At 43.8% G+C, this 27,286-nt stretch overlaps 1 protein-coding gene across 2 annotated transcripts in view; it reads right to left on the bottom strand.

The window, feature by feature from the left end:
* Positions 1–6,738: 6,738 nt before the first annotated feature.
* The window catches only part of mmp24 (matrix metallopeptidase 24), a 160,815-nt gene continuing 140,267 nt past the window's right edge, over positions 6,739–27,286 (bottom strand). For both annotated transcript variants that reach the window (XM_013132481.4, XM_029114249.2), the window contains 3 exons: positions 25,361–25,499; positions 17,741–18,007; positions 6,739–9,813 (listed from right to left, as the gene is read on the bottom strand). In XM_013132481.4, coding sequence (XP_012987935.2) covers positions 9,476–9,813; positions 17,741–18,007; positions 25,361–25,499 — 744 coding nt within the window. In that variant the 3' untranslated portion in view covers positions 6,739–9,475. The remainder of the gene's footprint in view (positions 9,814–17,740; positions 18,008–25,360; positions 25,500–27,286) is intronic.

Here is a 27,286-nt window from a genome sequence, read left to right on the forward strand (position 1 = left end):
ACAAACATTAATTAATTTTAACATGTTTGGGAAAACTATACCTTGTTTAAAAGCAATAATATTTGTATTTGTGCTGGTGTGCGTTTTCCGCTGCCATCAGAAAGGTATACTAAATACCAAGTTAGACTACTCAAGCTTTTGTAAATCTAGGTATTTTCAGTTACCCTCATTCCCTTTTAGGCTTAATTCCTATTACAACAGTAGCTGGCTTATAACTGTATATGTACTACATTCCAGCATGAGTCAATTTCTTGGAACAGCATCCATTCACAGGCCACATCAATCCTGAGACCCACTTGACACTGGGTCAGATCTTTCTCCAAAAGGCAGCAGTCCTGATTAGAAATCCAAGAGCTGATCTGTTATCTGACAAAATAACATCCATTCCTATTTTTATTCCTGTGGAATGTGTCTTATTGGAATTAAGGAACAGAATTGGAATTAAAGAGCCATTCCCAGACCTCAATCCTGGTAGACATGACCATTTACAGAAAATTGTCTAATCACATTACGAACACAATGCATGTTAATGGTCTACACCTATTTCATAATTTGGGTCCAGTGAAAGGATGAATTTTAGCACTGGTACTTTACATTTGGTATAATGTGTCTCATGATTGAAGTTTAGTTACAGTTAGTGACATAGTATGAGAATAATTGGTGATTGGATTTGAATTATTTTACCAGGGGTAGAAGGGTCTGACGATGTACTAGGTGTGGTGGTCTGAAATCAAGCCATGGGTGGAGGGCAGAGCAAGGAAAAGACATCAGAGTATGAAGAAGAAACCAAGGACACTTTGAGCCAACCTAAGGAGTTACCCACTGAGCCATCCTACACAACAGTGGGTACCGACTTCAAAATAGAGGTATCGGCAGAGCTTCCCCAGAGCCAGATGGGCAGCAAAAGCGTGGATGACATGGCCTTCATGATCTCATGCACCAACTGGTACTGATGACAGCAACTGACAATTGTAATCCACAAATGATAATTGTACAAGTTGTTTTCACTTTCTTTTATTGACATTTTTGTTAATAGAACATGGTGAAATTGTTAGGTATACAGTGTGGAACCATTCAAATGAAACTGAGCATAAAAAAGATTGGATCCAATCTGTTGAGAATAGAAATGTATATATTTTTGTAAATAAAGCTTCCAGAATATCTTGAGACAAAAACATGAATCATGTCTATATCATATAAGCATCATCTGGTAAATTGTATTTTGTATTTGTGGGTAAAGTACCTGCTTTAATAAGAAAAACAAATACAAAATATTTGAAATTTAGGTTTATTGTATATTTACATTAACTTATTGTTTCTGATTGTAAATTAAGTATCCAAAGCAAATTGTTGGAATTTGCATGAAAAAAGTTGATAAAGTTTTGTGTTTTTAACAAATGTATTAATCAAAAATGCTTATGTACAGAGAACTTTAAGAAACACAATGTAAATGAATAAATGTTTTCTTAAAGCTATATCTGTTGATATCTCCTTTGATCAGTAGTATTCAAATAATGTCAGACTTTAAATGTCTTGAACTTTGATATGTTTCTTTTCAATTCTTTTTTTTAAAAGAACATTTGAAACTAAAGGCAACAACAGGCAAGTTAAAGGCAACTTACTGTTGTCTTAAGCCACTGTACTACCCTTAACAGAGGCTCTTTACTCCCCTACTCTGAAGCAAAGAACCAAGTTCACTAAATCAGAGAATTACAGCCTAGAATAAAAAAGTAATTCATTCAACCTTTTTTAAGTGGATGTGTTTTTTAATGAGGCCCTCAACTATGCCTGACCTTGAACAACCATCCAATATGCTGTGGTTTATTGGTAACCTTGTCCGATTGGATTTTACATATCAGGAAATATATACATTACAGTTTTCCTTTGAAGGTACACTCAAGCAATGTGATTAAATCAATGAATAAATTACACTTGCTTCGGGAATAATTGCATGTAAACCTCACTATGAAGTGTCCTGTTTATAACAACACAACCATGCAGATTGAACAAATAACTGGGTCTTATTAGATACGTTTGATTGGTAGCTTATATCAGCATCCAGCTAAATTTGTAATGATTTTTCAAATTCCACCTGTGACACTAATAAAGCTTATTTAACAGTGTTGGAAACCTAACTCAATCAAATGCTAGTCAATTAGTCCCTTAGCAAGGAGATCCGTTGGGCTCGCTGTTCATTTAGAATTTATTTTAAGGTCTATATCCCTAAAGTTTGAAAAGTGCTATCACACTTTTTCCTCAGTTAGAGAGATAGAACTTACCTATGAGATATCATAAACCTAAATGAGCCTGTCAGAATACATTTTTGGGCTCTGGACTATATAAAGACCTAGAAGATTATGTTTTAAAATGGAGGAAGCCAATCAGCGAGGTATGGTACCAAAGTTCTGTTCTGACAGTGGGGAAGAAATTGAACCTCACAATTCCATTTGGGGTTTCTTTTAGCCCAAAGTCATTAAAATATGGGCACACACACTGATAAGTCTGTGCTGATTCAGTTCCATGTCTCTGCCACAAGCCAAACTGCTCAAAAAGATATGAGAAAATGACAGACTAAGAAAAGATAATAGAAAAGAAAATCCTCAAACTAAGTTCATTTCTGCCACATGTGAAATACAGAGGAAAAACATTGAAAAACAATACTTACACCAAATAAACCATACAAATGCTAAGTCAGATTTTATCCTCAACAGAAAACAGCTTCAAGAGGTATATGTTCATCACTACAAAAGCGCATGTATTGAGCAAGCCTCTGCAAAGTTTATAACAAGGCACAACTTCCAGATGTACCAGCAGGGGCTATTAAGGCAGACAGCGACATGGTCAGATAATTACACTATTTCAGTGAAGATCTCATTGTGGAGAGAATTTTGGAAGACTAAAGCAGATTAAAGAATGAGAACTAGTGTAGGTTAGATCCCAGTTAAAAAAAAATCAGTTGTAGATTCTCTACAGAATCAAAAATGTATTTGCTTACTGGAACTTGAAAATGACCATTCAAGTTCTCAGAGACAAATCAAAAGAGCAGAAATGTGGAGGGCTGCGGTGCATCTTGGTTATACATATTGTTCACCCATTCATTGCCACACAGAATTAGAGAACTCTTGACAAGGAGCATGAAGCATAGAGAATGTGTCACTGGTGGCAAAGGTGAATAGGGTAGCATAGTAGATTTTCTCGGACTCTTCACTTTGGGAATATTACGCAAAAATGAATTATGGTTTTATTTTCAGCTAATGGTTCTGCTAATCAGTATCTGGGATTGGGAGATATTTTGATTTAAAATAAAAAGTTAATTTGCCATTTAGATAAATCAATCAACTTTAAGACTGACGTAAATACATTAATATAAGTAAACCCCCTGGAAAGTTGTCTGTTGTTTTACATATTTGGACAAGGAAATTAGGGCTAAATCCAGTTTAACAAATCAAACAAAAATAATAAAACTTTGAAACCATTCATGTAATTAGAAAAACCAGAAACGTTTTTATACCAAAAAAGTGATTACAAATGACTAGAAATGACTAGAATTAGAATTAGGTTCAACGAAAACTAAACACTATTGTTGACTAGAAGTACCTCATACCAAAGTAAAGCCTGGAGGTGGTTGAATGAAGGTTTGGGGCTGCTTTGCAGGGCCTGGCCATATTGCCATCATTGAGTCAATCATGAAGTAAATATTGTACCTGTTCTTGAGAAGGTGAGATCATCTGTCAAAAAGCTCAGGTTGAGCCAAACATGGTTCTTGCAACAGGACTATCCAAAACACACAAACAACACTACAGTAGAAGAATGTACAAAAGTCAATGCCCAAATATGTAAAAAGAACTTGCTGTACATAATTTCTCACTGGTGAATATATGTATATATTATTTTTAGGCAAATTCTTCTCACTAATTTTGTAATTTCTCATTTCTGTGCCCTCCGATTTTCTACGTCAGTTGAGCTCACATACACCTGAGCCGCCACAAGGTCGTTGCTAGAACGTGACAAGGCAAAGTAAGTACATTTGATTACTAAACCCGCAAACCTCAAAGGTGCTAGCCAATTGCATCACCCTACGCAGGAACCCTGGGCTAATCCAAAAACCAGCATTTAAACCCTAGACTTGCAATGACGTAGCTAACTGCAAGGCAGTATCTTTAACGCTGTGCCAATTAGGAGCCCCGTTGTACTACATTTTGTTATAGCAGTAACATTATCAGTAGTGAAGGTCAGGGCCCCAAAGCACACGACCAGCCAGTTCAGTCAGTAGTTCCAATTGCAAGGTTTAGACAGCTAGCTAACCTAGCTATCTAAAATGTTTAACCTTTAAAGGGCTAATTACTTGACCCAGCATAACAAGTAGAAAACAATTATTTCACTACGAAATATAATATATGCATACTGCACTTATTGTATTCCCCTTTTCTGACTGTCAATAATAATTTGAGACCTTGGAGCTACAAGACCCTATGCATAGCTTGTTATCTATGTAGAAGAGGCAGCTCTGCTCTTACAACCTACAGGGAGTAGAATAGGAGTTCCTCTAGATTCATACTTACAAGTTAGCCTATGCTATAGCCTATATGTGTTTTAAAATAGCAATTATAAGTAAAATGTATGTTGAAATGAATGTCTACATTTTGTCATCATCATATTTTCCCACATGAAAATGTACTGCAGCATTCTGTGGTATTACTTGTGTTTACCAGAAATTGGGATATGTGGAGGAGAACCCGTATGGAAAATGCAAATCATGTATTAGTCTAATAAAAACTACAAATTCTTTTGGTAAGTCAACAATAAGTCAACAATATGTAAAATAGGTAAACAATGAGTGAAGAACGAGAGCTGTTCACTCAAGGGCTGTTTTACCAAGTATGAATTGTGGCACTCTGAAGGAACGTTTTTCTACACAGTGTGGAGTATAGTATCCTACAGCAGTGGTTCCCAACCAGGGGTACTAGGACCCCTGGGGGTACTTGGCCTTTCCACAGGGGGTACTTGAAAACACTCATGACACCATAGACTTACTAGTGAAATGAACATGAGGGGGTACTTCAGGGGTACTCAAAGCAGTGCAAATTCTTTTTGGGGGTACAGTAACTGAAAAAGGTTGGGAGCCACTGTCCTACAGTATACTAAAATATTTATATTTAGTAAAAAAAGGATGTGTGATTCCACCATGTGTAGTACATCTTAATGAATACTATTGTAGTATTTTATATGTGGTCTTCATCAATACCCTAAAACACTGATGTGTGAAGTTTACTTCTAAATACTTAATTTTGTAGCTAAGAATTAGCTTCATCAAGTCATGATAATGTCACAATTTAAAGGAACCGTATGTAAGAAATATATTTCAATTAATCATAAAATGGCCCAGATGTGTCACTAGACATTAAGAAATCATGTTCATTTCAAATACTTATATCACTGACAACAGTGATATTGTCATTTAAAAGGGAGAGTTGCAGCCCTCAACTGATGTTGATGTTGTCATGTTGTGTTTTGGCCTGATGCGCCACCCTCTACCTATCTACCTATCACGAAGTCAGTAGTGTTACAGGATCCAGGTTGCCAGCTCTGCTCTAACCTACCCTAACTCTAGTCGGATAAATAATGTCTAACGTTACGAAATCTAAAAGACCTCGTTATAATTCCGAAATACGTCGTGACAAAGTCCGAAATAAAACAAGAATTTGTATAGGAGATGCCTTTGAAAGATGGAGACGGCTGAAAACGGAGAAGAATTTGAAGACAGACGCCAACGTTGCAAATTTTCTCCTGGACAGGTAAGATTCATCTATGTTTGACTAACTTGTACTTGATGTCAATGGACATTTCATATATTCATGACAGTCGAACAAAGTTATGCATGTTCGTGCAAAGTAATGTTACGTTAGCTGATATGGACGTATGCTAACATTAGCAATGCATTATCAGAGCCCGTTTCTCTGTCCTAATGCTGAGACACCGAGGAAAACAACATTAGCACGCCCATTATGGCAATTTGAAACGTAATTGAGACAGAAGCCTAACTCAAAATAAACATTCTCTACCTTTTGGGCTATGCACTATGTTGGTGTTGGTTTGGAAGCACTAGGCGCAATTCCAAGGTAAAATAACTTTTTCTAATGTCCATAACACTAATGAAAAGCACAGTGTAGCCTATGACGTTAAAGAAAGTTGGCCCACTTGGAAAGTTTAGTAGCCTACTTGTTTTACATGCAAGTTCTACAGCCAAAAATAGTAGAATGTCATGTAATGTTTCATATCACATTACATGATTTTAGCGTTATGGACGTGTGCTGCAGGGTAAGTAAAAAAATACAGCTGGCCGCTTTCACTTATAGCGTCAGCTAAATGAATAGCTGTATCTTTGATATCAGTTACACATAGTGACATAGGCTCGTGCTTGTACTTACGTTAATGACAGATACCTAACGTTACAAGTTAGACTAACAGCTACTGTTCTAACAATGTACTGTCACATACGAGCATACATCTTTAAGATTATATTTGACTAATGACAAATAGTACATTTTTGAAATACATAATTACTTCGCAAAATATCTCTTTCTGTTTATTAAGCATAAACATAATTAACAGAAAAAAAACTTACTGTTTACGACTCGTCGTCACTTGCCATTGGAAGCTCGTAGAAGCAGCCTACGTTTCTGCCCAATCCTGCAGCTTGTCTGGCAACCTTGAGTCAGTGGGGAGGGGGAGGGGATACACCGCTCTACAGTATTTTTAAAGTGATTGCAGTACCAGTTTTGGCCACAATCCTACATACGGTTCCTTTAAGATAGCTATGAAGGGCATTCACCAGATGGCAATGCATATTTATTTTGAAGTAATTCTAAAACATTATAGCAGACATTCTTGTTTAAGGATCCCCCTCTGAAGACTGATGCAGGCTAATTGTTAATACAAGTTCACAAATTAGACACTGATTTAGTAATATCCACAGGGAGGGAAGAATATTTACAACAAATGTTGTGTGTTACTAGTTAACATGGTAAAATGAAATAGCTAATTCAAGTTTTGTGAACAAAATTTCAGTTAAGACAGGCTATAATGCTATAATGCATTACATAAATTGGAGAAACAAATCCCCCTTAGAAATATTAAGATTTTGCTCTGGTAATATGAATGGTCTAATGAATGGTTTAGATCCAAGTGCATTTATTGAAACATTTGGTGACCATAAGAAAGGTAAAAGTTAAATCCTGTGTGCCCCAGGCACCACGCCATTGCAAAACTTGCCAATTTTCCCTTATTGGTGTAATCTATTCATCTTGGGGAAGTGGGGGAAATGGTTCTAAAATGCAATAATATCCAGGAATTTTACCATTTATAAAGTTGTCATATGCTGTATATTTCTTTAATACTTACTAAAAAATATGTAAAACCTCACAATTTATCCAATGGATGATCATTTGCTTGTAAAAAGTTCAAAAACCCTAAAAAAGCACCCTTATACCAATATACTCATGACAATGCCTTGTAGTTCCGCGGCAAAAAACTGTTTCAAAACCAAGCAGGTAGTAACATTCAAATAAACCCAGCACGAATAGGAAATGCAGTCTAAAGTGGTTTCCCACATCAGGCTGTGATATACAACCATTTTTATCTAAAACAATGATTTATTGTTTAATCACTATGCATCATCGATAAGCTATTGGCATCTTTCAGCTGAAAAAAGAAAACTCTCCTGTGGTACTTTAAATAGTATAGATTTCTTTGTGAATTAACATATTCTGGTTTTCAATCTGAACCCTAAATCAAAGCCGAAAAGTTCCATCTCTTACATTTGAATTACTCACGTGAAATACAAATCTTTATCTGCTCGCCTATGAGTTTTAGAAGATAACTCAACTCAACATAGTTTTAGAAGGTAACTCAACATACTGCATACTGTAAAACCAGAGATGGACATTCACTTCTCTTCAAGCTCAATAGGCTACTGCAATTGATAAGTAACTCTTGCAACAAGTAATTTCAACAACAATCTGATACAAATAAAACACATTTAAAAATGAACTTCAAAAAACATGTCAATGCATGTGGTTAAAAGACAACATGTTGATGTGTGAGCTCTGGTTGGTACCAAACCCCTTTGGGGTCAAAGTTAATTCAGAAAATACAGTATCAAATACTATATCTAGTTTCAGTATTTGGCTACCACATTTACATTATATCGTAAGATGAGAACATTGTGTAGTAAATTAACAGAGAATAAAAAATACTGTGATGATTATCAAATGAAAGTCATTAAATAACTTTTCTTTGACTCTTGGCCACTTCTTTTTTTAGGATAAGAAACAGCTGTACCCAGGAAAACCTGACATAGCCTGCAGACATCAAGAAAAAGGACATTAACCCATCACCCCAGAGTGCCAATGCACCAGTGTGCAGAAATAATTTCCCAGGATCTTTGTTTTTAACATTGTTGGCTATAAAGTATGTTTTTAATACTAAGGGTGAGGTTAAAAACAAAACAATAAAGTATATCATAGGCTTTCATTGAAATGTAGGATGTTACTATTGATATACAGAGAAAGAGAAAGTTGGAATGCAATGAGCAGAGTAAAATTACAGCTGCCCCAACAGCAGTTTATTGTGCCAAGTGGATGTTAGTCTCGATGTTGAGCATGTCGAAAGGGAAATCCTTTACGCCTTTCAGTTGAATGGGTCATGTCAAACCAAAAAACTAACTTTAGTTCCAAGAAAAATAACAGAGAAATAAGTGTGACCAATGTTTTTAAATGCTAACTACCTTGCCCCTAAGTCCCAATAAAGGACCTAGGTGGTGGGGTATCGCTGGGCTTTACATGTAGTCTCAGTCCACCTGTGTTGGCAGGTCTGCTGCTATAGGTTCAGGTATGAAGACATTAGTTTTGTCATTTGTGATGAAAAGGTGTATTCTCTTCATAACTTAACACTCCATAACTGAATTATTTTCATGATCCACAGAAATCCTTGGTAATCTTTTCTATGGCCTTTCTACCTACATTTTTTTCAAGTTTAAAAAAGTTTTTTGTCTTTAAATATCTTGGTAATACTTGAAGTTCATGTACAAGTGGATATTGGAAGATTGCTGGTACCTGGCTAAGTGAGGGGTAAGCGCACCCTCTCTCTCTCCCTGAGAAAGAGTGTGTGGGAGTCTGATCGAGGTAAACGTATGTGTGACAATCCCCACTGAAACAGCCAGAATGGACAACAGATGGAAAGAGGTGCAATCCAATTCTGTTCTCAGCCTCAAAGCATCCTTAACGTCATCTCTACATTTGTGATGTTCATCTAAGTGTCTTTGCCAGGGGACAGAAAGGAGTGAACTTAATCCCACTCCTTCTATTTTCGCTAAGGATTTGTGCAAAACAGGCACTGGTCACATGGTGCTCTGAGAGTTTTGTAGCCCTCTCAATGCCATATTGTATCTGAAGCAGAGGCACACAACCTAAACCTGTCATACCCATTCCTGGACAGGATGTTTGTAGTAGGTGACGTTCTGTTGTACCCCTTTATTTTTGAACTGGAAGATGGTGTAGACTAGGACCAGGATGCACAGCGACAGGATGCAGGGGATGACCACGGCGATGGCATTGACGGTGCTGGGCACATCGTTGATGGTCACCATGATGTCCACATCATCATGGGGAAGCTGCCTGTCCTTGTTCTTCTCCAGGTCTGACTGGTGGCAGCCCATCCAGTCCTTGACAATTGATTTAGGGTAGCCCAGCTCCACTGTCAGCTTCTGGTTGTCAAATTTCCAGTAGTCTTTGCCTTTGTAGAAATAGGTATAAACTAAATAAGGAAAAGAAAAGTACCAATTAATACATTTATATTTAACATGGATGGGTTTGCAAAACATCAAACTCTTAAAACATTTGCCAATTGATTCTTAATTTGATTCCGATTCTCTATACATTTTCCATATATTCCACTGTGAGTAGAAAGGCGCTTGGCCGCAGATGTGTTAATGGTTAATCAGGCTATTAAAACATTTGCCTGTATGCAACATCTCTGATTCAAATGTAATACTGTCCCTGACTACCATTTGTCATATCATGACAGCATGCTGTCAGAGCTCTACAATGGAATATTCAGTCCCACACCATTTCTAAATGGCCTGACCCAATCAATCAATCAATCAAAATGTATTTGTATAGCGCTTTACAACAACCAGCAGGTATCCAAAGTGCTTCACATCAGGAACCAACAATAAAACATATATTGCAATAAGAAGAATTTAAACGTAGAAAACAGTAAAATCATTAAAGGTTACATAGAAACAGGAAGAGGAAATTGTCACACCACTACTGCGTATTAAAAGCCATTCTAAACAGGTAGGTTTTGAGTTTAAACCTGAAAAGAGCTACATCTGTAGTTGTGCGAATATCAGGGGGTAACTTATTCCAGAGTCTCGGGGCAGCAACCGCAAAAGCCTGATCACCCCATCGTTTGTATCTTGACCTTGGGTTAGAAGACCGCAAAGACCGGCTGTGCTCACGCAAGGTTAAAATCTCAGATAAGTACTCTGGGGCCAGGCCATTTAGGGCCTTAAAAACAAACAATAAAATCTTAAAATCTATTCTAAAACGCACAGGGAGCCAATGTAGGGTGTAAAGAACGGGAGTGATGTGTGCACATCTAGATGTGTTTGTTAAAAACCGAGCAGCAGCATTTTGCACAAGTTGAAGGCGTGAGATGGAGGTTTGATTCAAACCAACATAGAGAGCATTACAGTAATCCAACCTTGAAGTAATAAAAGCATGGATCACCTTTTCCAGATCTTGCTTGTTAAGGAATGGCTTAACTTTAGCTAGGAGACGGAGCTGGAAAAAGCTAATTCTAACAACATTGCTAATTTGCTTGTCAAATTTCATATTGCATTCAAAAATAACCCCCAAATTTCTGACAGCTGGCTTTAAGTATGAAGCCAGTGCTCCCAAACACAAAGATGGACCGTTTGTCGTGGCTGAAGTACTGAAGATGATACACTCTGTTTTACCCAGAATGAGTAGTGTTTGTTTTGGAGGTGTTGTTCTCTCTATTACCCAGTACTTGTGAAAAAGGCAAACTGATTGGGAGTGTGTGGCAAAAACATGCAACCTTGGTACACAGTGAGGGGGAAGATAGCAACACTGGAGGCTAGTGATTGATGAAATGCCTGTTTCTGCTGCTGCATAAAATTGTACCTATAGATTCTCATAAATCATAGAGTAATAGAACATTGGATGGACAAGTCAAATGGGCCATGCCAACCCCTCTGATTTCCACCTTTCATGTTCTCCAATCCTCTGTGAAATGTGGTTCAGGAGGTTGTGACATGACTCTAAGAAGTGATAATAGTGGCTACTAGAGGTAATCTTCCAGGAGGTCCCTGGCCATTGCAGCATTTTGTTTTTGGCTTAATCAGCACAAACGAGTCCCCCACATGGATTAACCCTCTGTGACCCTGACTGACACAGTCAATGAGCAGTGATAGTTGATTGACACTGTAATTTTTGCCACCATACTAGAAAAACACATAGCCAACAACAGAATGATTCGAATGGCTCTCACTTATAGATTAATGTTGGTCGGCAGAAGAACATTTGAAACACAAGCTTCTAAAACAGTTCAAGAATACTTGCTGAACTTCAGCAATCTTAACTCTGTTGTCACACACGAGAAGTACTGTATATACTCATGACTAGGACCTTTGTGCTGGATCTTTCACAATAATAGGTTTAATAGGTTGAAGGTTTCCAGCCCTGTTTTAGCCCTGTTTTTTAACATACATAATTTTTTAGGGATCTTCTCCACAATGGGATTGATTGTGCATATAAACATACAGTACACAGTATTACTTCTATATTTAATTATTATGATTGTGCATAGCCTTGGAGAATTGGTAATATACACTCACCTAAAGGATTATTAGGAACACCATACTAATACTGTGTTTGACCCCCTTTCGCCTTCAGAACTGCCTTAATTCTACGTGGCATTGATTCAACAAGGTGCTGAAAGCATTCTTTAGAAATGTTGGCCCTTATTGATAGGATAGCATCTTGCAGTTGATGGAGATTTGTGGGATGCACATCCAGGGCACAAAGCTCCCGTTCCACCACATCCCAAAGATGCTCTATTGGGTTGAGATCTGGTGACTGTGGGGGCCATTTCAGTACAGTGAACAAATTTGTCATGTTCAAGAAACCAATTTGAAATGATTCAAGCTTTGTGAAATGGTGCATTATCCTGCTGGAAGTAGCCATCAGAGGATGGGTACATGGTGGTCATAAAGGGATGGACATGGTCAGAAACAATGCTCAGGTAGGCCGTGGCATTTAAACAATGCCCAATTGGCACTAAGGGGCCTAAAGTGTGCCAAGAAACCATCCCCCACACCATCACACCACCACCACCAGCCTGCACAGTGGTAACAAGGCATGATGGATCCATGGTCTCATTCTGTTAACACCAAATTCTGACTCTACCATCTGAATGTCTCAACAGAAATCGAGACTCATCAGACCAGGCAACATTCTTCCAGTCTTCAACTGTCCAACTTTGGTGAGCTTGTGCAAATTGTAGCCTCTTTTTCCTATTTGTAGTGGAGATGAGTGTTACCCGGTGGGGTCTTCTGCTGTTGTAGCCCATCCGCCTCAAGGTTGTGCGTGTTGTGGCTTCACAAATGCTTTGCTGCATACCTCGGTTGTAACAAGTGGTTATTTCAGTCAAAATTGCTCTTCTATCAGGTTGAATCAGTTGGCCCATTCTCCTCTGACCTCTAGCATCAACAAGGCATTTTTGCCCACAGGACTGACGCATACTGGATGTTTTTCCCTTTTCACACCATTCTTTGTAAACCCTAGAAATGGTTGTGTGTGAAAATCCCAGTAACTGAGCAGATTGTGAAATATTCAGACCGGCCCGTCTGGCACCAACAACCATGCCATGCTCAAAATTGCTTAAATCACCTTTCTTTCCCATTCTGATATTCAGTTTGGAGTTCAGGAGATTGTCTTGACCAGGACCACACCCCTAAATGCATTGAAGCAACTGCCATGTGATTGGTTGATTAGATAATTGCACTCATGAGAAATTGAACAGGTGTTCCTAATAATCCTTTAGGTGAGTGTATGTATCATTTGTAAAGAAAACATGAATGAGCAAGCAAAACACATTTTATTTCTTATGGGATTCATATTCAACTGTAGGTCATAACAGAATGGCACAATCATAAATAAAGAAAAAAAAATCAAAAGTCTGCATAACCTAAGTTCTTAATACTGTGTATTGCCCCCTATAGCATCAATGACAGCATGCAGTCTTTTGTAATAGTTGTCTTGAATTCTTGCAGGTGGTATGCTTCAAGATCATTCAAAGTCTTTGGTCGTCTTGCATGAACTGCACGTTTGAGATCTCCCCAAAGTGGCGCGATGATATTAAGGTCAGGAGACTGTGATGGCCACTCCAGAAACTTCACCTTTTTCTGCTGTAACCACTGGAGGGTCAACTTGGCCTTGTGTTTAGGGTCATTGTCGTGCTGGAAAGTCCAAGAGCATCCCATGTGCAGCTTTTGTGCCTTTAGAGCTCATACACCCCCAAAACATCAGTGAGCCACCACCATACTTTACACAGAGGATGGTATTCTGTTCACTAACTGCCTTCTTGACCCCACTCCAAACATAGTGTTTATGGTTGTGACCATAGAGCTCTATTTTGGTCACGTCACTCCAAATTACAGTGTGCCAGAAGCTGTGAGGCGTGTCAATGTGTTGTCGGGCATATTGCAACCAGGCTTTTTTGTGGCATTGGCACAGTAAAGTCTTTTTTCTGGCAACTCTACCATGCAGCTAATTTTTTTTCCAGTATCGTCCTATTGTGCTCCAGAGCAGCCTGTATTTCTCCTGAGGTTACCTGTGGGTTTTTCTTTGTATCCCGAACAATTCTTCTGGCAGTTTTGGGTGAAATCTTTCTTGGTCTACCTGACCTTGGCTCAGTATCAAGAGATCCCTGAAATTTCAACTGCTTAATAAGTGATTTTTCCATCTTCAAAAAGTTCCATTACCTTGTTACACAGGTCTTTTGACAGTTCTTTTCTGCTCCCCATGGCTCAGAATCTAGCCTGCTCAGTGTATCCATGTGACAGCTAACAAACTCATTGAATATTTATACACTAATTGCAATTTAAAAAGCCACAGGTGTGGGAAATGCCATTGCCATTTTCACCTGTGTGTGTCACGTTATGTGTCTGTCTACAGTTATTTTGCATGATCAGTCACATTTTCTAAATCAATGCCAAAATTTCACAATTTCTGCCAGGGTATGCAAACTGTATATACAGCTCTGGAAGAAATTAAGAGACCACTGCAAAATTATCATTTTCTCTCATTTTAGTATTCATAGTTATGAGTAAAATGAACATTTTTGTTTTATTCTACAAACTACTGACAACATTACTCCCAAATTCCAAATAAAAATATTGTGATTTAGAGTATTTATTTGTAGAAAATAACAACTGGTCAAAATAGCCAAAAACAATACATTGTTTTCAGACCTCAAATAATGCAAAGAAAACTAATTCATATTCATTATTCAACAACAAAATACTAATGTTTTAACATAGGAAGAGTTCAGAAATCACAGCTTTCATGCGTCATATTCCTCTTGATCATATTCCAGAGGTTTTCAATGGGATTCAGGTCTGGAGATTGGGCTGGCTATTACAGGGTTTGATCTGATGGTCCTCCATTCACACCTTGATTGACCTGGCAAGGAGCATTGTCCTGCTGGAAAAAACAATTCTCAGAGTTGGGGAACATTGTCAGAGCAGAAGGAAGCAAGTGTTCTTCCAGGATAACCTTGTACTTGGCTTGATTCATGCGTCCTTCAAAAAGACAAATCTGCCTGATTCCAGCCTTGCTGAAAAATGCTTCCCCAGATCATCACCGATTCTCCTCCAAATTTCACAGTGGGTGCAAGACACTGTGGCTTGTAGGCCTTTCCAGGTCTCCATTAGACAACCAGGTGTTGGGCAAAGCTAAACATTTGACTCATCAGAGAAGATGACCTTACTCCAATCCTCTACGGTCCAATCCTTATGGTCTTTTGCTCTTCTTTGCTTCTCATTGATGAAGGGATTTTTTCTAGCTTTGCATTACTTCAGCACTGCCCCTAGGAGCATATTTCGAACCGCCTCACCGTGCACTTCACCCCAGCTGCTGTTTGTCATTTATTTTGTAGGTCACTTGATGCCATCCTATGGTTGTTGAGTGACATTCTAATGAGTTGATGTAATCTCGGTCAGTGGACATTCGTTTTCGCCCTCCGCCAGTCTGTAGCTTTGCTGTCCCCAATGTCTGTTGCTTGACCGCTGTTCTTATGAAACGCTGTCATTGACATTTTTAGGATGGAAGCAACCTGAAGCTCACTGTATCTCTCTGCCAGTAAAGCCAGAACTGAACCCTTCTTTTCTTCACTCAAAGCTTTCAACTCTTTGTCATGCTGAATAGTTATTTTTTTTAAATTCAAATTACCTTTGAGGTACTACTTACACTGTTTTTGCCATCCAGCTGGTCCTATTGCAAGAGAATAGTGATGACCACAGCAGTAGTTTTTATACTTTTCCTCGTTAAATTAGATTTGGTTCAGGTAATCACCTAATCAGTACCTCATTAAGTAAAATGAGGTGTGCCTGTGCTTGAATTTAACAGACACTGGAATGGAATGGCTGCCATACATGTGGAGGTGCTGATTTAAGAAAAAATAGAAGTGGTCTCATAATTCTTTCCAGAGCTGTATATACAGTACACAGTATTATTTGTCTATTTAATTATTATGATTGCGCATATCTACAGAGCCGAAAAAATTTTATAGACCATTGTACCTTTTTCTTTCCTTTCCAAAAAAGTTCCTCACTCAAAACCTTCCTTTTCAACTTTTTTGGAAAGGGAAGAAAAAGGTGCAGTGGTCTCATATTGTATTCCAGAGTTATATATACACAGTACACAGTATTATTTCTATTATTTATTCTTAAGATTGAGTTCTCCTCCCAGAATCTTGGGAAAATGTTCTTTGTTGAATGCTCACAAGGAGTGTTTCACCATCCTGCATGGTGTAATTAAACAGTAATGGCCAATATATTGGGACTGTATACTGGCTCTACCACCCCCATGGATTAAAAGCTCATTTCTGCTTTGATTTGTACTTACCCTTCATGTTTTTTGGGGTTGGAATAGGCAATTGGCAAAAATTATGTCACTGACAACAAATTTGTATTATTATTCATGAAATGGTTTTGCTATCACGGAAGCAAAAGAGAGTCACTAGACCCTCCTCTAGTTCTAATAAATGGTCTCATCTAAAATTATGATTATTCTCATCAATTAATCATAGAGCCAAGATGATTAAGAGCATCCACAAGCTGCCCTGTCCACAAGTTCTGCCAGAGAGGGTGTTTTTGGGACTCTTCCAGTTCTCCCACTCTGATGTAAAAAAACTAATTAATAAACAAAATGTTGTGACTTTGTCTTTTATTATTAAATGGTTCAGAGTTTGTTTTGAGCTAAAAGTTGGATGAGTAAGTAATAGCCTAGTGATGAGGTAGTTATTTGTGAGGGATCGATAGGCCACAATCAAAACATCATTGTATCCGTCCCTGACAATTAAATGAAAATGTAATCCATGGCATACAAGCCATGGCCTATATAAAGCAATGGCCTATATAAAGTAGGCCTATAGTATTAACTCTGTGTCTGTGCATAAATTCTATTGGATCCGGCATATTGGCAATATTTTGCACTACATTTTTGTAAAATCAGGTTTTCTACATCGTCTATATCCAGGGTAACTGTGTTCCTGGGCGTGAGAATGAAGTAACAATGTGGTAGTGTTTTCTTTTTTTTCTTTGAATGTTTCATTTATTTTTTCATCTACTTTGTATGACTAAAGGGCAACAGTAAAATGCCTTTGTTTTAGGCTTGTGCTCAGAGGTCATACAATGCAGTAGATTATCATAATTTAATGTATGCATTGGTAGACCTTTTTTATTTATTTGTAATGCACATAAACCTGAGGTTGCAAATTACTTTGTTAAGTTGGTGTCACAATAGTAATATTATAGACCCTTGGAAGTCAGAAAATAGATTTTCCTATTTACACAATGTAAGGTAAAAATACCACCCTTGGCTAAAATGGTTAAATGATCTGATCTATGTAATAAAAAGTCTTCACCCACACAATTTGACTAAGCAAGGCCAACGTTTGCAGTTTACATATTTCCTTTGCCATTTATAAACAAAGTAATGTTCTATTTTCGGGGGCAGCTAAAACCAAGATTTGGTCAAACGGCAAGCCAACCAGATTATTCCCCTGCGCGTATAGTTCTATATGATCGGAGAATGAGAAAATGGCACAATTTCACATTATTTCAAAATTCAATGTTTCAAAAAACACCTTTACATTATGTTTATAACCCTGGTTCCATGAGGGGGAGTGAATGAGGTATGACCCCTTTGGGTAAAGCCTTCATACATGCACAACCTGAATATGAAACTCAATAACATCTTTCAAGGCCCAATAAGTGACAGCTAGCTCACTAATTAAATAACCATTGCATTTATTGGTCTACGGGTACTAGCTGGTTACTTTCTCTATTGTAAGTGGCTGGCTAAGTCTACACTGGATGTGATGGACATAAATGATTTTAGGCAGTTGCCAGTTGGTTGTGAACTATACTCACATCCCTCCCTGCTGACAAAGGCTCCTTGTGGTGCCTCTGGGATGCCCTTCCACACGGTGATGGGTTTGGGGTAGCCTGGGTCGGCCGTACGTTTCTCCTCGTTGTAGCGCCAGTATTGATCCCCTTTGAAGAAGTAGGTCTTGCCCACGGGCTCCCAGCGCAGTGCTGTGTCAATGCCATCCTTAGGGAGAGAGTTTCCCAGCTCCACTAGACTGTGAGGGTATCCAGGCTCAGCGGACACCTCCTTGAACAGCCAATACTTGTCACCTGCGGGACAAACAACATCATGGTTGTGTCCTTTAGGAATCAAACAGAGAAACAAATAATCTAAAAGGGGGAAGAGTTTAATTGTTCAGTTGTTCAACATTTCCTATTTTTTGCCCAAATGAGGTTGAGTGATTTGTTAACCACGACCCACATGAGTGATGACATTTACAATATATTTTAAATACCAACAATAATATGCTATTGTTTTTGCCTGATCATTCAAATAATAATGATAAACTCTGCATAACCTTAAATCTCATTCGGTGGTAAGTTTCATTAGGTGTCAATCACAGGCCCAATTTTGAATAAACTTAAGTTAGTCATGCGTAATTGTATTGTAATTGTTGTAAGTGCGGCCAGCAAGTGTCCCAAAGTCTCTAGGCCAATATGATGCCTCCAATGCCATTGAGGGGTAGAGTCACTGGATTGTTGTTGTCTCTCCATTGTGCCCATTGTGCAATTGGGTTGAACTCGGCTGGCCATACTCTTCCCTCATTTCAGGTTGGTTGTGGTTAGTTGGTGTCCCTTTGGTTGATGCTTGGCAATGTGAGTGGATTGACTTCCTGCCTACTGGGCCCTGTCCAGGCCCTCTCCTAGATAGGGCCACAGCGTCACTGTACCCCCTATCTCAGCCCCAAGGTTCTGCACTGCTATATTATTGTGCCGGGGGAGTAAGGTCAGTTCTCCTTCTCCACTGTTTATACACAGACACTAATTGCAATTTAAAAAGCCACAGGTGTAGGAAATTCACCTTTAATTGCAATTTTAACATGTCTGGGTCACCTTGTGTGTCTGTTACAAGGCCAAACATTCAAGGGTATGTAAACTTTTGATCAGGACCATTTGGGTGCTTTCTGTAATCATTATGATTTAAAAAGGAGCCAAACAACTATGTGATAATAAATGGCTTCATGTCACAAGAGGTGGTGTAGTGCAGTGTTGCAAGAGCAAGGAACCAGGTGCAGGCAGGTGTAGTCGGTGTTGAGTCTTTAATTTATAAGAAATAAACAAACACAGAGCACAAAACACACAAAAGCAAAGGGCTGACTAAAGCAGCAAAAACGACTATAAGAAATGGTACAAGTACTTACAATAAACGGCAACACACAACATCCAAACATGACAAGCACAATGAGCCACAATGTGGGGAGCAGAGGGGAAACATACATACACATACAAATTAGCTAGATTGGGACCTGGTGTGGAAGATTGGAAACACGTGACAGTCCGGGATGTGTTCGTGAGAATATGGGAACTTGTGAAAATATGGCACGGTGGCGCTGACAGTACCCCCCCCCCCCCCCAAAGGCCCGGCCACCGGACGGGCCAAGACGAACCCCAGCCCAAGGGAGGGGGGGCGGGGCAGCGCAGTACCCCGATCGGCACAAACCCACCGAGGGGGTGGAACAGCCGAGACTAACCAGGGTGGCGGAGCCGTCGGGACAGGCCAGGGAGGCAGAACCGGCGGAAGATCAGGAGCCGGCGGAGGGTCAGGGGCCGGGAGAGCCGACGGAGGGTCGGTAGCCGGCGGAGGGTCAGGGGCCGGGAGAGCCGACGGAGGGTCGGTAGCCGGCGGAGGGTCCGAGGCCGGGAGAGCCGGCGGAGGGTCCGAGGCCGGGAGAGCCGGCGGAGGGTCCGAGGCCGGGAGAGCCGGCGGAGGGTCCGAGGCCGGGAGAGCCGGCGGAGGGTCCGAGGCCGGGAGAGCCGAAGGAGGGTCCGAGGCCGGGAGAGCCGAAGGAGGGTCCGAGGCCGGGAGAGCCGAAGGAGGGTCCGAGGCCGGGAGAGCCGAAGGAGGGTCCGAGGCCGGGAGAGCCTAAGGAGGGTCCGAGGCCGGGAGAGCCTAAGGAGGGTCCGAGGCCGGGAGAGCCTAAGGAGGGTCGGTAGCCGGAAGAGCCTAAGGAGGGTCGGTAGCCGGAAGAGCCTAAGGAGGGTCGGTAGCCGGAAGAGCCTAAGGAGGGTCGGTAGCCGGAAGAGCCTAAGGAGGGTCGGTAGCCGGAAGAGCCTAAGGAGGGTCGGTAGCCGGAAGAGCCGACGGTGGGTCGGTAGCCGGAAGAGCCGACGGTGGGTCGGTAGCCGGAAGAGCCGACGGTGGGTCGGTAGCCGGAAGAGCCGACGGTGGGTCGGTAGCCGGAAGAGCCGACGGTGGGTCGGTAGCCGGAAGAGCCGACGGTGGGTCGGTAGCCGGAAGAGCCGACGGAGGGGCCGGGGCTGCCGGGACAGGAGAGGGCGCCGGAGGGGCCGGGAAAGGAGAGGGCGGTGGCGGCCAAACCCCGGCAAGCTCAGGCGGTGCAGGCCACTCCTCCTCGGCCTCAGGCGGTGCAGGCCACTCCTCCTCGGCCTCAGGCGGTGCAGGCCACTCCTCCTCGGCCTCAGGCGGTGCAGGCCACTCCTCCTCGGCCTCAGGCGGGGCAGGCCACTCCTCCTCGGCCTCAGGCGGTGCAGGCCACTCCTCCTCGGCCTCAGGCGGTGCAGGCCACTCCTCCTCGGCCTCAGGCGGTGCAGGCCACTCCTCCTCGGCCTCAGGCGGTGCAGGCCACTCCTCCTCGGCCTCAGGCGGTGCAGGCCACTCCTCCTCGGCCTCAGGCGGTGCAGGCCACTCCTCCTCGGCCTCAGGCGGTGCAGGCCACTCCTCCTCGGCCTCAGGCGGTGCAGGCCACTCCTCCTCGGCCTCAGGCGGTGCAGGCCACTCCTCCTCGGCCTCAGGCGGTGCAGGCCACTCCTCCTTGGCCTCAGGCGGTGCTGGCTGCTGCCGATGGCAGGAAGGAGGCGCTGGCTGCTGCTCCAATGCAGCAGGGGGCGCTGACTGCCGCTGCTGGCAGGTAGAAGGCGCTGGCTGCTGCTCCAATGCAGCAGGGGGCGCTGACTGCCGCTGCTGGCAGGTAGGAGGCGCTGGCTGCTGCTCCAATGCAGTAGGGGGCAATCGGCGCCGTGGCGCAGGGACAGGGGCGGCGGAAGGCCGCGGAGCAGGGAGCGGTGTGAGTGGATTGACTTCCTGCCTACTGGGCCCTGTCCAGGCCCTCTCCTAGATAGGGCCACAGCGTCACTGTACCCCCTATCTCAGCCCCAAGGTTCTGCACTGCTATATTATTGTGCCGGGGGAGTAAGGTCAGTTCTCCTTCTCCACTGTTTATACACAGACACTAATTGCAATTTAAAAAGCCACAGGTGTAGGAAATTCACCTTTAATTGCAATTTTAACATGTCTGGGTCACCTTGTGTGTCTGTTACAAGGCCAAACATTCAAGGGTATGTAAACTTTTGATCAGGACCATTTGGGTGCTTTCTGTAATCATTATGATTTAAAAAGGAGCCAAACAACTATGTGATAATAAATGGCTTCATGTCACAAGAGGTGGTGTAGTGCAGTGTTGCAAGAGCAAGGAACCAGGTGCAGGCAGGTGTAGTCGGTGTTGAGTCTTTAATTTATAAGAAATAAACAAACACAGAGCACAAAACACACAAAAGCAAAGGGCTGACTAAAGCAGCAAAAACGACTATAAGAAATGGTACAAGTACTTACAATAAACGGCAACACACAACATCCAAACATGACAAGCACAATGAGCCACAATGTGGGGAGCAGAGGGGAAACATACATACACATACAAATTAGCTAGATTGGGACCTGGTGTGGAAGATTGGAAACACGTGACAGTCCGGGATGTGTTCGTGAGAATATGGGAACTTGTGAAAATATGGCACGGTGGCGCTGACAGTACCCCCCCCCCCCCCCAAAGGCCCGGCCACCGGACGGGCCAAGACGAACCCCAGCCCAAGGGAGGGGGGGCGGGGCAGCGCAGTACCCCGATCGGCACAAACCCACCGAGGGGGTGGAACAGCCGAGACTAACCAGGGTGGCGGAGCCGTCGGGACAGGCCAGGGAGGCAGAACCGGCGGAAGATCAGGAGCCGGCGGAGGGTCAGGGGCCGGGAGAGCCGACGGAGGGTCGGTAGCCGGCGGAGGGTCAGGGGCCGGGAGAGCCGACGGAGGGTCGGTAGCCGGCGGAGGGTCCGAGGCCGGGAGAGCCGGCGGAGGGTCCGAGGCCGGGAGAGCCGAAGGAGGGTCCGAGGCCGGGAGAGCCGAAGGAGGGTCCGAGGCCGGGAGAGCCGAAGGAGGGTCCGAGGCCGGGAGAGCCGAAGGAGGGTCCGAGGCCGGGAGAGCCTAAGGAGGGTCCGAGGCCGGGAGAGCCTAAGGAGGGTCCGAGGCCGGGAGAGCCTAAGGAGGGTCGGTAGCCGGAAGAGCCTAAGGAGGGTCGGTAGCCGGAAGAGCCTAAGGAGGGTCGGTAGCCGGAAGAGCCTAAGGAGGGTCGGTAGCCGGAAGAGCCTAAGGAGGGTCGGTAGCCGGAAGAGCCTAAGGAGGGTCGGTAGCCGGAAGAGCCGACGGTGGGTCGGTAGCCGGAAGAGCCGACGGTGGGTCGGTAGCCGGAAGAGCCGACGGTGGGTCGGTAGCCGGAAGAGCCGACGGTGGGTCGGTAGCCGGAAGAGCCGACGGTGGGTCGGTAGCCGGAAGAGCCGACGGTGGGTCGGTAGCCGGAAGAGCCGACGGAGGGGCCGGGGCTGCCGGGACAGGAGAGGGCGCCGGAGGGGCCGGGAAAGGAGAGGGCGGTGGCGGCCAAACCCCGGCAAGCTCAGGCGGTGCAGGCCACTCCTCCTCGGCCTCAGGCGGTGCAGGCCACTCCTCCTCGGCCTCAGGCGGTGCAGGCCACTCCTCCTCGGCCTCAGGCGGTGCAGGCCACTCCTCCTCGGCCTCAGGCGGTGCAGGCCACTCCTCCTCGGCCTCAGGCGGTGCAGGCCACTCCTCCTCGGCCTCAGGCGGTGCAGGCCACTCCTCCTCGGCCTCAGGCGGTGCAGGCCACTCCTCCTCGGCCTCAGGCGGTGCAGGCCACTCCTCCTCGGCCTCAGGCGGTGCAGGCCACTCCTCCTCGGCCTCAGGCGGTGCAGGCCACTCCTCCTCGGCCTCAGGCGGTGCAGGCCACTCCTCCTCGGCCTCAGGCGGTGCAGGCCACTCCTCCTCGGCCTCAGGCGGTGCAGGCCACTCCTCCTCGGCCTCAGGCGGTGCAGGCCACTCCTCCTTGGCCTCAGGCGGTGCTGGCTGCTGCCGATGGCAGGAAGGAGGCGCTGGCTGCTGCTCCAATGCAGCAGGGGGCGCTGACTGCCGCTGCTGGCAGGTAGAAGGCGCTGGCTGCTGCTCCAATGCAGCAGGGGGCGCTGACTGCCGCTGCTGGCAGGTAGGAGGCGCTGGCTGCTGCTCCAATGCAGTAGGGGGCAATCGGCGCCGTGGCGCAGGGACAGGGGCGGCGGAAGGCCGCGGAGCAGGGAGCGGTGTGCGCCTAATTGCCAGCCTACAGCCTGGCCAGCCTGCACGGGGTCGAGGAGGCCCCGGACATAGAGGGGGCACCGTCGGGGCTTCCCTCGGGCACCCACTCAGCCCCCCCCTAAAATTTTCCTGGGGGGACCTCGGGCCGAGCGTTGGGCACCTCGCCCTCTTCTGTGCTTTCCCAGACGAAGGGAAGATGTCCCTCCGCAGACGGAATGGGTACCGGGCCAGCAGCTCCTTCGCGCTGGTGATGGCCCGTTGTCTGCACGCCTCCGCGAGTACACGCTCGACACGCTCCACGGTAAAGGGAGCTTCCCGCTCCATGTCTCGGTAGAGGAACGTGCCGAGCATGCATGAGAGGAGGCGGCGATTCCACAGGTGGTCCTCCTCCGTCATAGCCTGCTGGTTCCAGTTTAGGTGGCTCATTCTGTCACAACAGGTGGTGTAGTGCAGTGTTGCAAGAGCAAGGAACCAGGTGCAGGCAGGTGTAGTCGGTGTTGAGTCTTTAATTTATAAGAAATAAACAAACACCGAGCACAAAACACACAAAGGCAAAGGGCTGACTAAAGCAGCAAAAACGACTATAAGAAATGGTACAAGTATTTACAATAAACGGCAACACACAACATCCAAACATGACAAGCACAATGAGCCACAATGTGGGGAGCAGAGGGGAAACATACATACACATACAAATTAGCTAGATTGGGACCTGGTGTGGAAGATTGGAAACACGTGACAGTCCGGGATGTGTTCGTGAGAATATGGGAACTTGTGAAAATATGGCACGGTGGCGCTGCTGCTCACCGCACCATGACACTTCATATGATCACTCTCCTTAAATAAAAGACAGTTTTTTTGCATGATCAGTCATGTTTTCAAAATCACTGCCAACATTTCCAAATTTCTACCAGAGTATGCAAACATATGTGCAAAACTGCAGAAGAATTACATATATTTTTCATTTAAACATCAGAGTTTCCTCCCAGGCATATTTTCCACTTAAGACAGAAAATAAGGACCTCTAAGTGACCCCAAATTTTGAACAGTAGTGTATGTAGTATTACAGCTTACTTCTTGCTATTCTATCCATTTTGGTGAAGAGAACATTTTGCTATATTCTAAATACAGCTCCGGACAAAATTAAGAGACCACTGCACCTTTTTCTTTCCTTTTCAAAAAAGTTGAAAATGAAGGTTTTGAGTGAGGAACAGAAGGGTTCAAATTAAGAGACCACTGCAAATTGAACACTTCTGTTCCTCACTCAAAACTTTCCTTTTCAACTTTTTTGGAAAGGAAAGAAAAAGGTGCTATGGTCTCAATTTTGTCCGGAGCTGTAATGTCTTGCAATGCTACTCATTACTCAGTGCAGCAGAGCACCACTAATTACCAAATGGAACCAGCCGTGCTTGTTTTATCTGAGGCTTCTCTGAAAGTTTAGATACACCAGGCAATATTGTGATGGGGCCGAAGCAAATGGAGTTCTTAAAACCTAATTTCAGAGCACAGGGATCCTTTCTCTCTGTCAAAGAAGCTGAAAGCTCTGGAAGCTATTAATATGTCAACTTTGCTGAAACTTGAGATACCAGAAGAGACTCAGCCAAATTGGGAAGAAACTATTTCATTGATTCAGTGATGATATGACAGTTTGAGGAGACAAGCCCAATTTCAGCGATTGCCGCAAAAGATGGGACTTTCATTGATGGGCTTAGATTCTATTAATCAGGCCTGTAACAATAAAAAGCAGGTCCAGCAAGAAAAATCCCTTTAACAATAAATGTGATTCTTTATTAAAGTGCTTAATCTACTTTATGTCCCATGCTGGCAAATGCAGCCAATGACAATGTGGAAGATATGGATTTCATTGTTGGTTTGTCTCTGTAATACAGATTTGTTAACCTAAAGTGAACATGACAAAACTAAACCCATCAAACTATCACAGAGCAGTGCATGGGGGCTATATCACATGACATAGCTAAACCAATCACAGAGCAGTGAATAAAGTACTATGTCACATTTGAAAAGGAAAATAAATACCTTTAAAGAACACAAATTTGCCATCCGAACGCTCATAGGCAGCATCAATACGAGGTGGGAGACCTTTCCAGAACTGCTCAATCTGCATCGGGTAGCCCTCCTGCACCTTGTTGTTTCGCAGTCGCCAGAACCATCGGTCCTAAAGAGAAGAAAAAAGAACAGAAGAGCCATCATCAATCACAGCTCATTAACATTTGGCTCCATTAAATCTAGGACACGGCTGAGCAAACTCCCTAATGACTGCTATCCTCATGCAAATAGCCCACCCTACCAGTCACAAATGACTTGCATAGCAGAAGATATGTACCAGGGTAACTATAATAACATAATTTATAAACCAGGTAGATTACCTGCAACTGTGTAATCCTCTAACACAGAGGCTGGCAAACCTTTTGGTTGAAGGGCCAGATTGAAACATTTTATTGAATGGAGAGCAGCACATTCTTTTTATTTTCTGTCTGACTTGTTTGTCTAAAACAATTTGCTGGCCAGAAACGAGACATTCAGACAGGATATGCCACATAAAAATTTGACCATTTATTAGAGAAACCATGCAACATTTGATGCCTTAGCGTTACGTTCTGTTCATTTGGGGTACCTCACTGCCTTCGCATCAGAATCAGAAAGAGTTTTATTGCCAAGTAAGTTTCACAACAAACAAGGAATTTGTTATGGCCATTGGTGCAACAATTTATACAAAAGGGAATAAGAATCGGCCACACGTGGGCGTTGATGTCCCCCAGTAGATTGATGGAGTCCCCAGTCGGAGCACTTTCCAGCACCCCTCCCAGAGACTACAAGAAGGTCGGGTACTCTGCACTGCCGTTTGGCCCGTAGGCACAAACAACAGTGAGAGACCTATCCCCGACCTGTAGGCGCAGGGAAACGACCCTCTCGTTCACCGGGGTAAACTCCAACACATGGCGGCAGAGCTGGGGGGCTATAAGCAAACCCACACCAGCCCGCCACCTCTCACCATGGGCTACTCCAGAGTGGTGAAGAGTCTATCCTCTCTCAAGGAGTGTGGTTCCAGAACCCAAGCCGTGCCTAGAGGTGATCCCGACTATCTCTAGTCGGAACCTATTAACTTCACGCATGATCTCAGGCTCCTTCCCCGCCAGCGAGGTGATGTTCCACGTCCCTAGAACTAGTTTCCATGTCCAGAGATCAGGTTGTCGAGGCCCCCGCCTTCGAGTGCCGCCCGATCCTCTACGCACTGACCCCTTATGGTCCCTCCTGCAGGTGGTGAGCCCACGGGAAGGTGGCCCCAGGTCGCTCCTTCGGGCTGAACCAGGCGCTCGCATACGAGCCCCAACCCCGGGCCTGGCTCCAGGGTGGGGCCCCGGCTGCGCCATACCGGGCAAAGTCACGGTCCTCAAAATGTTTCCATCATTAAAGGGTTTTTAAACCGCTCTTAGTCTGACCCGTCGCCCAGGACCTGTTTGCCTTGGGAGACCCTACCAGGGGCATATAGCCCCAGACAACATAGCTCCTAGGGTCACTCGGGTACTCAAACCCCTCCACCACGTTAAGGTGGCAGTTCATGTTATGATGTGAAGCATGTTAAATTGGCATGTAAACGCCCAAACTAGTATAATCCAAAATATTAATCATGCAAAGTGAATTTCTATTATTCCCGTGGTAAATACATATCCATTTCAAAGGCAAGATAGTAGTAGCCATGGAAGTTCCTTGCTAGTTGCTAGATTTACATGAGTAATTTAACTATTTAGACTCCAGTAGAACTTTGTGCATTGATTTAACTAAGTGGAAAAATCATCTAAAAGGTTTGTTATCCCATAAAAACGGAGGTAGGCCTAGGCTACGAGAAGCCGACTGTGCTTAGCCCTGTTCTTTGTTAGAAGGTGAATATGTGTTGCGTTCAGGATGCATTAAGTTCATTGGTCAGAGAAAGCGATCCCCGTT

The sequence above is a fragment of the Esox lucius genome, chromosome 17 (assembly GCF_011004845.1).
Source record: "Esox lucius isolate fEsoLuc1 chromosome 17, fEsoLuc1.pri, whole genome shotgun sequence".
NCBI lineage: Eukaryota > Metazoa > Chordata > Actinopteri > Esociformes > Esocidae > Esox > Esox lucius.